Source organism: Hirundo rustica, chromosome 5 (assembly GCF_015227805.2).
Source record: "Hirundo rustica isolate bHirRus1 chromosome 5, bHirRus1.pri.v3, whole genome shotgun sequence".
Taxonomy (NCBI): Eukaryota; Metazoa; Chordata; class Aves; order Passeriformes; family Hirundinidae; genus Hirundo; species Hirundo rustica.
The window spans coordinates 53,696,094-53,712,666 of NC_053454.1; the positions used below are offsets into that span (position 1 = coordinate 53,696,094).

General features: G+C 40.4%; 1 protein-coding gene across 3 annotated transcripts in view; it reads left to right on the top strand.

The window, feature by feature from the left end:
* Window positions 1–16,573, top strand: part of FAM13A (family with sequence similarity 13 member A) — a 146,261-nt gene that overhangs the window by 37,860 nt on the left and 91,828 nt on the right. For all 3 annotated transcript variants that reach the window (XM_040064094.1, XM_040064093.2, XM_040064095.2), the window contains exons 4-5: window positions 4,227–4,407; window positions 13,512–13,671. In XM_040064094.1, the coding sequence (XP_039920028.1) occupies window positions 4,227–4,407; window positions 13,512–13,671 (341 nt within the window). The remainder of the gene's footprint in view (window positions 1–4,226; window positions 4,408–13,511; window positions 13,672–16,573) is intronic.

The following is a 16,573-nucleotide window of genomic DNA, read 5'->3' on the forward strand; positions in this document are numbered from 1 at the left end:
CAGAGCACAACCTGCTGCCTCTGTGCCAAGGATCAGCTTCCTAGGGCACATTGAGAGCTGCTGACAGATGCAAGCTTTTCTGCCTGCCCTCCAGCCTGGTAGCACGCAAGGCAGCTGGAAGCTACGCAGTGGTAGCATGACACTGAGCAGCAGGCTCTCTTCCTCACCTCACAGCACAGATAACTGGTCAGGGCACTGTGGCTACGTGGCTTCTGTGCTCCTGGACTGGAGCTGTTTGGGGTCAGACCATTTGAGACTTGAGCAGAGCAATTACACACACCTGTTTGCAGGAATTCCCTATCTTTAGTGAAGTCCAGGCAGCACAAAGGAGTAACATGAACAGAGATGAACTGGGGAATTAGATTGTGTCTCTAGTTTGTCAGAGACACTCAATATATTCAGAAATAGCGTGAACTATTGGAAAATATGTCCCTCTTGTTTGAGCTGTGGGTGTATACTGCAATTAAATGAGACTGAAAACACCCTCACAAATGTGTCTGTACCTCCTACACTGTTGAGACTCCTGTTTCTAGTTAATTAACATTTTCGGAGAGACTGCCTTTCCTTTTCACTTGTATCCTTGACTCCTTCCTCAGTAATGAGTCCCTAGTTAGCTTTGAGGTGCCAGCTGCCCTTGCTGGCTTCCTTGCTCCTCTGTGTTTGTGTCCTCTGGCTGCTGAGCCTAGACATGGCCTGAGGCTTCTGGTCTTGTTCCTTTCCTCAGCCCAATCCCCTGTATTTCATTCTCGCTTTCAAGCCTTTCCTGACTCCTCATCTAGCTAGGCTTCCCTTACAGGCCTTGGCTGAGATGCTGTCTATTGCACATGGCTTTTAGAAGGCTCCCAAAATGAAAAAGTTGAATGTCTTTGTCTGCCTTGAGAGTACCTTCCTCTCAGCCTTCATTCTTACTTTTCTCCTTTCCCTTAGGCAAAATTTTCAAAAGAACTGGATATGCGGTTCTTGAAAATCGTGAATAGCATAAACCAGTCTGGTGCTCTGATGTTTTTCTGATATTCTCTACCAGCTCAGTAAACCTTAGTGACTGACTTGAAACAAACTGTAAAGGAGGAATGCTCCAAAGAATGGGATGTTGTTGTGACTCAAGACTGTTTTCGCTCTCTAAAAAGTTGAAAAGCTGCTATATTTGAAGAAATACGGTCATGGATAGCAGTAGCAGACTTGTCCTGAAAACTGTACAAAGTGCATGGAATACTACATATGCATGCATATAATTTGTGGTTGAGATTCACCACAGATTATAAAAGGAATTTTTAAAAATAAAGCTGAAATCCATGTAATGTTATCAGCAGAAAAATCAACAAATTCTTTTGATTTTTGCATTCTTTTGCAAGAAAATCTTGAGTTCCTCTCCTTTTCACTGGAGAAGGAGAAGAAAGAGAGTGAAGCCCTATTTTCTTTCTTACATTTCACAAGGAGAAGGTAAATAAGGTTTGCTGCCTCATGTTACTCAGTGTCTCCACGTCCTCCAATTAGGGTAATTTCTTATGATCTCGTGAAGTGATATCTGTCTCTGTTCTTGAAAGTACAGAACTGAACAAAGGTTTGGCTGTGCCCAGCAATAACATTTTTGATGTTGATGCACATCACCTTGTAAAACATCATTGTTAATGAACGGGGACATCCTACCCAGAAAATACTACTAAGGCCACCAGCCCAATAACTTTGTTGTCAGAGTGCAAACCTATGTTTGGAATGTTTTGTGGTGGTTATTAGCATCTTTCTAGTTTGGAAGGGATGGAAATTCCTCCAGTAAATGAAAAAGTACCCATCAGTCTAAAGTCCCAGTGGGAGACTCAGAGAGCCAATTAGCTATCAAGGGCATTCCCTAATTAGATGATAGGGTGATGGTGATGGAAGAGGTACATTTTTTCTGAGAGATGACTTTGGCTTTCCTTAACTAACTGCAGGCAATTTGTAGTAGAAAACATGGCGCTAGTTGCTTTGTTATCTAAAGAAAAGTATGTTAGGAGGTGAATTTAATGTTTTGGCTACATGGAAATTAATTGTGTTTTCTTTTAAGCCCCCCAAAAAAGATAATTAGTAATCAAGTCAGAGACTGTACAGTCCACTTTGATCAGTGCAAATACAAGTGCACTGAAATTCCCTATTGTTATTCCATTTTATTACAGCCTTCAGAAGCCTACTGAAATTTCGCTGCAATAATGGATCAGATTTCTGGCTGTTGCCAAGCTGATTGCTAGCAGCAAAGTCATGATTGTTTTTTTCTCTCTGTAACTGTAAAAAAGGTTGTGATAAGCAAGCAAATAAGATTTTTTTTTGTCTCATCTGCTTAATGCATATTTGATGCATGATATTTGACTTTTCTGAAGGAGCTAATTTATTATCTGTAGAAGAAAAGGATATAATTAATCAGTTGCTTAAAATGTTTGGTCCTGTAATTTGACTGGCATTTTAAACTTTAGTCTGCTGTGATGAAAGAATTCATACTAAGTCTGTGGTACCAAAACAGACATATAAAGTGAATTCAGCATGCATATGAAAAGGCTTTCTTGCTATGTACAGTATTAGGCATGTCAGGTAAAGTAGGAGTCCTAAGCCTGGACACAGACAAAGTCCCTCAAGTTTCAGCTGTATAAGGTGACAAATAAGTATATAAAAAACCTCATTTGTTTGCCAAACTGTTTGCAGGATAAATTCTGTTCATTAGCCACAAAAAATGTCTGATTGTAAAACAGAAATAATATTGCAACCCAGCGGCTGAGTTCTCAGGAGTCACTTTCATATATTTTTATACAGACTGCTAATTTTCACAGCTAACCTCTTTTCAAAGCACCTCTTTTCCTGAAACACTGTTCAGGCCAACCCTGGAATATTTCTGAGAAATGAAAGGTAAAAACAAAGACAAGACTTCTGAAGTGTTTATACATACATTAAACAGTGTTCAAAGATTTTTCTTTTCCCTTCCTTTTTTTTTCTCTCTTAAAAACATGGAGCAAATGTAAAATGTTCTTTTTTGCTTGCAACACAAGCTGTGGGATGTTTTCCTGCCAGTCTTCTCTGTCTGCTGGTAGCAGGGCATACAGCAGAGCAGCACCAGCAACCCATAAGGCTGATAAATAAAGAAAAAAGTGCTAGAAATGCACAGATGGCCTCATGCTAATGGCCACTGCTTATAATTAGATCAGTGCAGAAAACCTTCAGGGCAGGAGGTCTTCTGTCTGGAAAGGATGTTGCAGGGTCCTTGGGGTTTTCATGCATATGTGAAAGTTTCAGTAACATTTCACTTTCGTGGAAAGTAGAAATTTATATTTTCAAGGACGAATGCATCCTGTTTTGGTATAAGGGGAAAGCAATACTGACTTGTTTTCCAACTTTGCTTTTATTGACACGTAAACCCAAGATTTTGGTGGGTGCAAATCACTTTTTGGAAGGTATTCTTGTCATGGAGGAATGGAGCAAAAAAATTTGCACGTGAATTCAATTTCAGCAGCAGGACACAATTAAGCAGAAGCTGTGTGTGAGGCCACGCTTGTGTTCATCGCCTGTGTCTGTACAAACACAGCATCTGTGAAGTTCATGCAATTTTTACTTTAATACTTGGATGTGACTCAGTTCAGCGTGGAAACCTTTTATCCATACCTAAATTGTAGAAGAATGTACAGTATAACAAGGCTACTCTCTAACATGAGGCCACGTTTTGATGTGTGGCAGTGCCCAGAAAAGTCTGTTTCCCATAAGGAAGACTCCTTCCTCAATCTATGGCAGAGTTGTCATCCACACAAGGTATTGTAGTGCTATTATAACACTGTGCATTTCAGGAGACTCTTTGACCATTCTTGCTTTCTTATTTTTGAAGGTTTTCATGGGAAGGGAAACTAATAGTATGAGAAGGGTTTGGGAAGTAGGGATGACATCCAGAAGGAGCATGGAATCTGAGGATCTGGTAGAGAGGGAGTTAAAGCAGATTTAGCTGTGCCAGGTGGGGATAAACATGCTCTAAAGCTCTTAGCTGACTGGTAGCAACTGCTCAATCTGCTCAGGAAAAAGGCTGCAGCATAAAGGTAAGAATGAAATGGCGCCTCAAGAGAAACATGTGCATTCCCTGAGGAAAACTGAAGGGTTGTGTGTCTCTGAGCAGAAGCAGGAGTGAATTTTTGCTCCCGCTGCTTGCTCCCCCATGTAATTAAGTTGGCCACAGTGAAGAAAACCATATACATGTTTTTTTCTTCTCTTCTTTTTCCTAGACTCTAGAAATGACATGCAGAAGGAAAGTTACTTGAAAGAACTCCTTAAAGAGCTGCCTGATGCTCATTACTGCCTGCTGAAGTACCTGTGCCAGTTTCTGGTAAAGGTTGCTGAACATCACGTAGAGAACAGGATGAATCTTTGCAATCTTGCCACTGTATTTGGACCAAACTGCTTTCAGTAAGTTGGGCTTTTTACTTTTCCCTGTTGGCTTGCAGGTGACCAGAAATGTAGATGTCAGAAATCTAATTTGTCAGGGTGATCAGGTGGAGGCAGTCACTGAGCTCTCTGTCCTTCTGGTGTACCCAGAAAGTGCTCTGGAGCTTGTGGGGATCCCCTGGTCTCTTAAAGCTCCTTACTGGACTTGATAGTTTTCCTGGGTTCTTTCACTTGGGTGCTTGTGTTGAAGGCGTGTTTTACATCTGCTGGTGGGGCTTCCAGCAGTAGCCAGAGCAGTTATTTCCAGGTGCAAGAACACCCCTGAGTGTTGAGTCACTGCAATGATGCAGTGCAGCATTAGCACCTTCACCTCTGCCATGAACCCACTGGCTGGCATCCAAGATCTTGGACATGGGAGACACCTAAGCAGTTTAGTTCAGTCATCTGTCTTGTGTGTGATATCACCAAGAAGAGACAAGTGAGTTCCTTGTATCAATGTTGCATTTGTATTGATCTTTGTAAAATATCGCTCTGGATTGATACTGTAATAGTATCTCTAGTAAAACTTAGTCTCATGAAGCAATTAATTTAATCTATCCCCCTGAGCTTCCTCTCAGAAAGAAGTAGATTTCTTTAAAGAGAGAAAACAGCAATTAGGTTCCTGTAATATCCTGAGACAGTTCCACATACCTAGGCAAGATGTTGACTGCTGTCTTTTTAAGGAGCATATTTTTCCATTAAATAGGGAGAGAACGTACAGGAATGAGACATTTAAACTAAAGCTTGTCCTAGTGACTATGCAGCTTCCTTGTCTTAAAGTGTTGCTGGTACATGATGGAGGTGAATTAAAGCATTTGCTGTGTTAGTACAAAAAGATAAAGTGTATTTTTTAAAAAGAATTGTTTTCGTCTCCAAAACAAAACATGCTCAAAAGACAGTAATATGCATGGGAATGCATGAATATGAGAATTACTGGAAGCACAATACTGCAAACTTCTGACAAGGAAAAGCAAAACAGTTTATTAAACTTGCATTCATATGGGTAGTTTGGGAATTCCTGTCTAAATGTATTAGCAGTGTTCGGAACAAAGTAATTAGAAAAATTTGAATTCAATGGCTAAGTCTCTATGACTCAAGCTCCCAAAGTGGCTATTAGAATAATTTTTAGTTTACTCATCACTGTTTTCAGGAGAGTTTAAAAATTAGCTGTGCGTATTTTTTGGTGTAGACGGCAGAGAATTGCAGGTCAGAATTGCAATTGGCTTTCCTAATATTAAACCGAAGTGTATGTGTGTGTTAAAGACTATGGTTGTTGCCACAGCTGATCTCTGCTCCTAAAACAGCACGGAAGAGGTACAAGAGTTTTTATAAGGTACAGAGATGGAAACACCTCATTCCATCACAGAAGACTGAGGAAGGCAGAGTTCACTGGAGGTGAAAACCCAAAGGCTCATGAGTCTGTATGTGAGTGTAACCAGCCCAGCAGATGTGACACGTTGAAATAAATCCTCATGTGGCAAAAGAGGCATTGAAAGCAAGGCTTGACACTTACCAAATGGCTAACGTGTTTTTTAAAGACCCAAATAGGTTAGAATTAGGGATGTAGATTTTTATTTAAACTAAGTTTCACCATCTGGTAATTCAGCTACGTGTTTCATCAAACCTTGATCTTTTCAAGGCAGTTCAGTCTCGTGGTCCAGACTTATAATAAAGATTGTGAGTAACAGTTCAAATACCCTTTTCTCCTATGTTAATGGATGCAGTCTTACATTGTTGGAACTGTGACCATCTGTCCAACAAAGATTTGATAGGGGGAGGAAAGAACTTGCAGCACTGTTTTTAGGTATTGGGCTTAACCAGTTGGTTGATCAAGCATCCAGAAGGAGATCCTCAGAACACATTTCAGAGCTACAGAGTAAGGCTGCAGGGAGCCCATGGAGAAGCTGCAGAAATTAAATACTGGCAGGAGACGGAAGCGAACGCTCCTCTTGCTTTGCGTTGTTTGTTCAGAGCAGTGCATGGGGGGTTTCTCCACAGCAAGGAAAGAAGGCTCAGCATCCAACTTGTCAGCAATTACACTGCCAAAGCAGGCAGATCTGAGATTTTTCTGTCAGAAATTCACACTCATGTCTAAAATTAATGTCAGAGTCTGTGTAGCTAATGCACAGTGTCAGAGAAGATAAAACCCATCTGCTGATAGTGAGGGACTTCTTTTGGCAAGGTATTTTTAGTGACAATTTAGCTACTTAAGCATAGTATCTCCTACTTCATAACCAAAGTTGTTTAACAGTTGAATAAATCATGCTGCTTGGCCACTTTCCGGATATTTAGGCTTTATTTTAATTCTCTTAATCTCATTCTGCTTTTCTACATCATATCCTTTGTAATGTATCCCATTTCCTAAACTTTCAACCCTTACTGCTTTTATCTTATCCAGTACTTCCCCTGCTTCCTTACTTGCCATTTGACAGACTGCACTGGTGCTTTTCTAAGAAAGATTATCTTGTTATTTCTGTATTTTTAATGAATAGAAGGGAAAAAAAATTGCTATTTGCATTCCTTGTAATGAAGTGTGATGTAAGATATAAGAACATGTAAAGGGCAAGGTCAAACAGCTCAAAAAAAGATTTGAGATTTGATTCACTGTTTTCTCCCAACTTGGATTGTTCAGATTTATTGTGATGGATGGCAAAGGTCAAGTATATTGAGAAATACAGCCCTGGAGGAACAATGAACACGAAGGAACAAAAATAGTTGTCTTTTCAGTCACTGGGCTAATCTGCTGCTAAATTTGCAGCAACGTGGTTACTCTTGGAGGAAGTTACTGTCCATTGACCTGAATTCCAGCTCCTGGAGAGACGTAGCCTTAGGTAAGGCCTGCTGCGTGGGCTCTGCTTGGCTCTAACAGCTTGTGCTGAAAAGGAGAGGACCAGCTGGGTTTTCTCTCCTCCTCTCTGTTCTCCAGGAGCTGGGTATCAGAGGAGCTGCTGTCCTTATCCTCTCCTTTGGTTGGTGTGGTAAGACATGAGGTCTAACAGAGTAATCAGAGGATCCATATGCACCCATTTTTTGCAGCTCTCTCTCAAACAATGATCTCTGTGTGTGGCCTCCATCGTTCTACTTGGTCGTGTTTCATTCCAACAGAGATTAAACATGTTGTGAGGGATTGCTCCATCCCCCCAAAAGTGGCAGGCAAATGCAGGTGTCCGGTTAAAATGCTTGAATTAGATGCAGTTATTTATGTGTGATGACTAGATAACAGGAATTATACAAAGGGTAACAAGGAAATTATATTATCTTTGGATGTGGAGAAAATGGTAAATTGTAGGGTAGCTGTAGGTATTTCAGACATCTGAACTAGAAAGAATTAAAAACCGTTCTGAAGCTGTGCATGCGTATCTTACCTTGGTTTCTGGCAGCCTTTGAGCCTGCACAGATTGGGTATATGAAACTGAAGTAAAAGCAGAGGGGCTGAATTAGTACTCCTCAGTAAGTAATGTTAGCCTTTGAACCATTATGTGGTTGAGCTTTGTTTTCAGGCAGTGCAGCCCCAATCCTACATCAGTCTTCAAAACAAATGTGCATCCAGGATCGGGGGCAAACTGAGTACTGAATGTTGTTGTTTAAACATTAATTATTGCAAATTGCAGCATGCAGCCATAACCTTTCTTACAGGATTCATATACGTTTTAAATACTGCATTTTTCAGCACTGTAAAGTAATTTTTTATGAGTATTCAGTATGCTGAACCCTATAATGACAGTTTAAAACATCAAGCACAATATAGCAAGGCTATAAATGTTCTCATCCATAATCATATGAAGTACTCATGAATATTTGAGTTTGGCAGTACAGCTCAAATACAATCACAAGGAGTGTTTTTGAAGAGCCTCTGCTTTGAAATATTTGGAGATGAGAGCAATGTACTTTGTAAGGGGATGTTGGGCTACGGACTGCCCTTTGTCCCACTTTATGTAGATTTCACTCTAAGATGCCTGCTGTCACTGTAATTTTATGATGAAAAATGGATCTTTTGCTGAAGCAAAATATTTTGCATATAAATGAAGCCAGTCAGTAAAGCCTTTGTGGCAGCTTTACTCTAACTGCTTTGTGTTACCTGTGTTGCCTGCATTTTACATTTTATTATTAATTATTATCATTCATTATGTGCTATTGTTTTATTATTATTTATAAGTGCTATTACTTGTTATTAATTATTTATTATTGTGCAAGCAATGCTGATAGAGCAGAATTAATGAGTTGACTTAGGCTAATAAATCTGATCCTAAAGAAAATAATCTGCAACAGATTTTTACTGGCAGGCAGGTACGTGCCCCAGAGTTGGCTCTCGAGGATTCTCCAATATCACAGGAGCTAAAACACGTCTGCAAAATCTCAGTAGTTGTATCTGTCATTGCATTTCACCCAGATTGGTGAGACATAATGATGCTCTGCAAATGATGCAGAGCACGTAAATGAGTCACACAAACTGAGATGAACACCTGTCTCAAGTGAGTGTTGCTGTATCTTTAGCTACTTATTAGACTGTGATCTTGCAGCAGAGTCTGCAGATGTGAGTGCATACCTGCCTGTTTTCAGCTGCACCAGTTTGTGGACTGGTGTGTTAGGACAAATCCCTTTCAGCTGAAGTGGATGAGTTACGGCCATGAGGTCACATCTGTTACAGACGCAGAAAGTCCACCTAGAGGCACAGAACAGACTGCCTCAAGTTGTAACCTCTGTAAATTACTGCAACTTGGCTCTCAAAATCTCCAGTTGTACTTGTTGAGGGCATCTGAGGTACGAATGAAAATGTTATGCCGAGGCTGGAGAAACAAAAAATCCATGCAGTGTTCCCTGTCCTTTGAGCCCCTTCATTTCTGGCAGGATTCCCTGGGAGAATGGTATGATGACTTTGTGGTGCTTCTCTACAAAAGGTACTGTACAAGCAATAAAAGTAGTTTATAGAGTATATTGCCCTCTGATTGTAAATTAGGATTACAGTGCTGTCATTCCATTCCAAGCTGCTTCTGCAGAGCCAGTTGAGGAAATTGTAACTGCATCCTTCATCTCAGACAGGGTGGGGTCAAACACTCTTGGGAATTCGTAATGAGATGACCCTTTCACATGGAAATCTCTGGTTCTCAGCTGTGACAGGGAACTGTCAGCAGTTGCTGCCTGGGGAAATCAGTTCAGTGATCTCAGTTCAGTTCATTATAGACAGATGACTACTTCCCAAATCCTCCTGGCCTCTTGAAGCAAGTTTCCCAGGTGTGGTAGATGGTGACAGAGCCTATTGATGCCTGTCCTGTGCCACATGCAATCATGTTTACGTGTGTCACTACACCGCTTTCAGTAGAATCTGGAGGTTCGCTGTCTGGAAAGCACACTCTGCATTCAGCCTGTTACAGCTTGTTTACAGAGACCCTGAGGTGAATTCATTTAACTAGATGCCTGAGATGTAGGGAATTCTTTCACAGTGAGTTAATCTGACCTCAGGTCACTTTACTTCTGAGTAAAGGCTGTGACACACAACCTTGCTGTGGTTTAACCCTTTGAAAAAGCTTTCCTGAGCATCCCTGTGGAAGGAGACATGGATTCCATCTGGAAAAGCCAAAGAACATGTGAGTGTGGTGTCTACATGGACAGGAGCTGCACTGGGTGGGCCAGCCATGCTTGTAGGACATTGTGCAGGAGTGTGAAATGCTGCTGGGTATCAGATTTTGAAGTGAAGAGCTGACAGCCTGATCTGATTGCCAAGTAGTGTTTTAACTTTGAGAACTACTGCTTTTTCTGCTTTAAAATGACTTCACCAATAACTTCAATTTTTAATATCCTGCAAAGCGTGTGGTACTGATGCACCTTTGCCCTTGACCCTTCTTAACTACGTCAGATATTGTTAATGCTGGGGCCTCATTTAGACAAGGCACATTTTTTCCAAATACTTAACGTGGACATGCTGTGCTTTGCACACAGATCATTTAGAATATCTCTCTGGGAAGGGCAGGGTCCAAGGAATCTCACTAGAGAATTTGCTCCTTCTCTGCCTGTGCTGTGTATCTGTTGATGACTTTGCAAGCCACTGTGATAACTTCAGTGGGAGTTTTCCAGCTAAGATAGATCTGTACTTGTCAACACTTTTTCTTCTAGAAATAACCACAGAAATTGCAGGTTTATGCCACCCTTCTGGTGTTTGTGGTAGTGAAACTGATGCTTCTGGTGCTGCTACTGAAATAATTTGTGCGTGTGGGGCTGTAAGGGGATGAAGTCCTTCTGTTGAGGATTTTGTAACTGGAGTAAATTGTGTGTTTAACTCGCAAAGCAATGCAATTGTAATGCCTAATTAACATGAAAATAGACATAAGGGAACCAAGGCTATGAACAGTTTTATACTGTGATGTTTTAACAAGATCTTTACAAATGATCATGGAAAATTTCCAAGGAATAGGGTGTGCATCAGGAAAGTGGAAGTGTGAGTGAATATTTTCTCATAGATCTGGGTTTTTTTAGTCAGCTGAAGTGACATTTGTAGATGTCGTGACTTTTCAGAACGAGAAGAGCTGAAGTAAAATGCTATTTTTTTACACACATTTTCAGAAAAGTCTGGTCAAACTGGTAGATCATGCAGTGTGGCAGCAGATGGGGTTTACTTTGTATAAATAGGCAGGGTGGTGTGTGCTCATAATATAAGCTTATCTTCAGCTCAGCATATATTTGTTGAAAGCAAAATGTCACCATGGAGAGCTCAAAGAGTTTAATAGTCCTTATTGTGATTGAGATCTAATAATAGCAATTATAGGAGAAATATGTTAGAAACTTCGTTAGATACGCCTGTTTAGGTGGCAGAGAAGTGGCAATGAATAAAATATGTTAAATTTCCATTAAAATAAATCAATTCATGGTCCTTTGCTTAGTTACACTCAAAGAGAGGTGTAAAAAAAGACTGAAGCCACGAGCTTTAGCCTTGTGTTTTGCATATGTATCTCACCCTACTCATACAGAATTGTTCAGAATAGGATGTTGGATTTTTCACAGGTTTGATTTAATAAATTTTAGCTGACAAGGTAGTGTGGGGAAGGAAGGGCAGGAAAGCCATGGCATTGAGCAGAAATTAAATACTGTTTTTGTGCTTTATGGAAACTTTATAGAATGGACTGGTTTTCAACCAGGTAGAGTTTTTTGGGATTAGCTGTTGCCAGTGGGGAACCGTTGGCTGTAGCTCCCAGCTGATGTGGTTTAGGTGAAAATTCTGCTATCTGGGGTCTTTATTTTGATTTTGCACATGCTCTATTACATTTTCAGTCCATTTCCTGGGAATGAGATTCATAGGGGTGCCATTATTTAAGTTGTACTCTGTTTTGGAGAAACAAATCAGGAAGGTAGTAGTCAGGATTTGCCTGAACTAGCAAGCAAGCAGTCTTTGCAGCACACCAACACTGGAGCACATCATTTAGCATAGCAGGAGGGGTTTCCTTCCATCAGGGTAATTGCATGGACTTGCTGCATCCATACACTTCCTTCAGGCCAGTTACTGGGTTTTAGTGAATATGTGACATTCTTCGGAGTGAATTCGCCTGAGTGTACATGCACATCCATCAACAGAAGTCATCTCATTTGTTCTTTATTTAGTCTGAGGCCAGCTTCCACACTAATGAAATCAATCAGATGGGACTGACACATTTTTACAGCTGCCAATATTCCACAGCGTAAAATAATTCAATCCTTTAAAATTCAGGTTCTGCTACTCTCGGATGTATTAAATGTTGAAATTACAGTAGTAGAGACTCTTGTGGAGTTTACAAAGATGTGTTCTGCTCTGTGGGTTGCTCTCCCTGTTGGCACGTAGATGTAGGGCAGAGAATAAAGCATTGAGAAGGATCAATAGCCCTTACAAAAAGGCACTTTTTAATGACAAATTGCCTTCATGTTGAAATGTACATCTGGTCCCAATAAACTAGTTACAGTTTTAGGGTAGGTAGTTATCTGTAAATTTTTGTTTGTTCTTTGCAATAAGCAACTATTTACTTTCGAGTTACATCCCTGTAAAATAGCTCACGGGGAATTTGTTTTGCTTTTGGAGGTTTGGGTTGTGTTTTCTTCTCACATAACAACTTGTCTTCAGCCAGAAGGTACTTGAAACTTTGTTTTGATTTTGACTTCAGTGGGAAACACTGCATGATTGCAGAAGATGCTTCAGGGATTGAACTTTTGCATTAAAATGGAATTTAAGTCAGTTTGGGGCCAATAAAATTGTCCAGTAAAGTGTGCAGAAATATATTCCAGCAGATAATCACCAGATGCTTCAATGAATTATGAAGCTGTTGCGAGTGACATGCATTTTTTGCTGCATGAGAGAGTTGTGTGAAATACAAGGAAACATGCAGTATCTTCCCTTTTCTGTGTGCCTTTAAGGTCTGTGGTAAGCTGCAAAGGGGCCTGTTTCAAGACAGAAGGAAGCCACTTCTTCAGCAGCCAAGTAGTTGGTTATTCTCCCAGAAAATGGAGTGTAGGAACCACTTTTTCTTTTAATCTTTTAGGCTTTTCTGCAAAAGGCATCATCCATCTCCATGTTTTAGAAAGCCCTTTGAGCTATGACCCTACTTTCAAAAGAAATGGCAACTGAAAAGTTAGATTAAAAAATCTGGTGTACAGCATTGGGTCATCTGAAGGCAAAGACCTTGTTTAACTTTCAGTGTTTTGCTTAGTGTGTGGGATTTCTTAATTTTTTCTCTTATCCTTCTTGTGCACCTTTGAGGTTATCACAAACCAAGTTTTGGAGGAATCTGACACTTGAATTAACAGTTCAGAGCATCTAAATGCCTGAGCTGTCAGTCGTGAAGCCCAGCTTAGAGCAGAGTTGGTGGCACCTCATTTGGTGGCTGTCCCAATTCTATCCCTGCCTGGATTCTGTGGACAGGGTAGTTTGGCCAACAGGTTCGGTATTTAATATTGATAACAAAAACTGCAAACTGTGATAGGTGTTATCAGCACAATCCTCCTTTCCAAGAAAGTTTCCTGTGCCTGCTATGCAGCCTGCCACAAATGAAATGGTCAGAGACCCTCTGCATGACCTTTTGTATGCTGAGTCACTGTAACACTTTGCTTTGTCATCTCTTCAATTCTAGTGTGCCCTCTGGATTTGAAGGGATAAAAGAACAGGAGATCTGCAACAAGATAATGACAAAAATGCTGGAAAATTACAATACCTTGTTTGAATTAGAAGACTTGAAGAAGGATGAAGAAAAACCTGTATGTGAAGAGCTAGCAAGAATAATTTTGGTAAAAGTGAGTACCTCTAGTATTTCATTTTCTCTCAGCAAATCAATAATTCAGGCTTATTTCAGACTTCAATTCAGAAATCTTTTAGATAAGTGGAAGGCAGACTCTTGTCGTAATGTTCTGTATTATTGATTGGTAGGCAGTTTACACACTGATTCTGCTGATAGGCTAATTTTCATTTCCAGTCTTGAAGTTCATTCTATTAAACATCTTATTCTTTGTTGGGTACACACTTATGCAGGAAAGACGTTCACTAAAATTTAAATATTTTTAAATGAGGAGGCAGAGTAATTTTAAGAGGCGTTCAGGGTTTCTGACACAGTTATCATTTATGTTGTACTTTAACTCTAGGACAGTGTGAGCTTTCTAGCCTTAGCCTTTGTGTGAAGTCTGCCTGTCTCAAACATGTACCTGAGTTACAAAGTCAGGTGTTCTGACTCAGCCGTTTCTGAATGCACTTGAAGAGAAGCATTAAATAAGGGTTACTCTTTGAAGAAAGTACATTGGAGCTCTTAAAGAAAGTGATACAGTTAGAGTATTACGCCTATGGTGGGAAGAGGGCTTGTGTGTAACATCAAAGCATTCTAAAATTCAAAAACTAACAAGTTGGGCAGCCAGAAGTGCCTTGTTCTGGCTTGTGCTGTCTCTACCACAGGAAACAACCTCAAGTCTGTGCAGGAAATGGTCATGAGGATGGTTTGCAGTTGCCTCATTTCTTATTTTATGTTTACTGTGAAGATAATTACTGTCTTACAGGGTGTGAATTCTTGAGTTTGGGAGGGTTGAACTACATGCCTATCCTTGGTAGCATTTTACCCACTGTTAAAATCACTTTAGCCTTCACTGTCTGGAATAGAAGTTATCAGAAAATAAGTTATAAAAATACAGTGTCTTTGACCTTGACTCAACAGGAAGTTTGGTGTGAGCCCAGGTTCTGCCATTCAGGTGAAATCAGCTGATAACATCTCTGCCTCTATGGTGTATCACAGGAGGGTCTGCTGAATCGGTGTGAGTTGGGCTCAGCTGCCTTTAGACGGGTTGCTGGTTTTCTAATGTTGTGAATCAGTGAGGAAATATTTAGCTGTATTTAGTTGTCTTTTAGCTGTTAGTAGCACTCGGCTGAAATGCTTCTGTGGAAGGAGATAGAATCACTGATAGCCTTCCAGCATCACAGTAACTTCTGGGTAGTGGAAATGATCTGCCTGGCCAGTGACAGTGATGTTTAGCCACTGATGTTAACTTCAACAACAGAACCAGGGAAAGAACATATTTCTAAATAAAAAGGGCCCAGAAGAAAAGCTTCAGATGCGCTTCCTTCTCCTTCAGGCCTCAGCCAGTTCCAAAAGTCAAGATAGTCTTTCAATTCTAAGGATTTAGTAGTAATTGGGATTGCAGGAAGGTGGAGATCTGGGAAATTTCCCAAGCTGTTGAGAGATACAAGCTATCAAATTATGTGGTGACAAGCAGAATTACTCCAACAAAATAGCTAAAAGATATAATTACTCAAGTGAGATGGGAAGTGTTGCCCACTGCATTTCCTCTGGAGACAGATGATTGCCTGAGAGTGCCACGCCTAAACCCAAGGGCGCACATTGTGTTTGCGTCTTTGGACCTTGTTATTTTCCAAATTCTGCTGGCAGCCAGCTGCAAAAATTTGACCTTGTTCGTTGTCCATCTAATTTGGGTGGGAAGCTTTCGTTTAATCAAGGCACATGCTCAAATACAAGAAGTACAATCATTTAACTTCATGTAGCAAAGGAACTAAGAAGTTTGTTTGGTTTTTTTTTTTTTTAATTTGTCAGGCAACTCTATGAAAGGGCACTTCATACTATTCTCAAAGGTTACATTTTTTGTATCCTAGCAGATATCCCATATCCTAGCCAATTTGTATAATAAACTAGAGATGGTACACTTGAAGAGAAAGCCAAGTGATAATGAGATTCAGTAGAGAAAAGTGATTGCCAGATTGCTAATGCATGAACCATTACATACAGTAGAAGCTGGTCTGTGTTACACAAGAACAAATGCCTCCGAGAATTATTCGTCATGACCTATGTCACAGTGTCCAGAAGACAGCAAGCTATTTGTAGGCAAAGTTACTGCTTCTGGAAAAGCCACTGAGGTAGCTACAGGTAGGTGGATAGAAATTTTCCAAGTAATCCTATTGTAAGCAGTGAAGAGTGTAGGATGCTCAGGACAATGCTCTCATAAACTGAGGCCCCGTTGATTTTAAGGGTGTTGCATTCAAGCATGAACCATGGTGGGATGGGGGAGTGGATGGCAAGGCAAGTGAAGAAACTGTGGACTTGCCCTTTATCAAACTCATCTGCATTTATTTAAGTGGCTTTTTTGGCTTCTGTTTTGGGAACAGCAAGAGGGCAAGGAGAGATTTAGATGACCTCACTCACTTCCTTGTTGGGTATTCCGTCATCCTTTCCCACACATCCCTCACTGTATTGCCAGCACTTCACCCTGAGTCACTACACTGCTGCCTTTCCCGTGATTGCCTTCACTCTCACTCCTTCCTCACTTTTCCATGTTTACATTTTTCTCTGAATTCCCACAGCCTTGTCCCACTATTCTTGCTGTCAAATGAAAATAAGAATATGTGGATTGTTAGATAAAGTCATGGAAGCATCAAGCTTCTCTTGGAGCAGTGTATTGGAAAGGGAAAAACAAAACAGCTCCAGTGGAGCAAGTTGCATCTTGTTTACTGTGCTGGTCATAGCTAGGGGAAATCCACAATGCTACAGGCTTCCAGAAGGAGCAAGAGCATTTGAATCAGGCACAGACTGGCAGCTTAAAGAAAATATTATTTTAAGGAGGCTGAAAATTAATTTGTGTTAGAGATGGGGAAAAGAGACATGATTTTGTAGGGCTATTGATAGTTGAACTACGATTCTTGTGT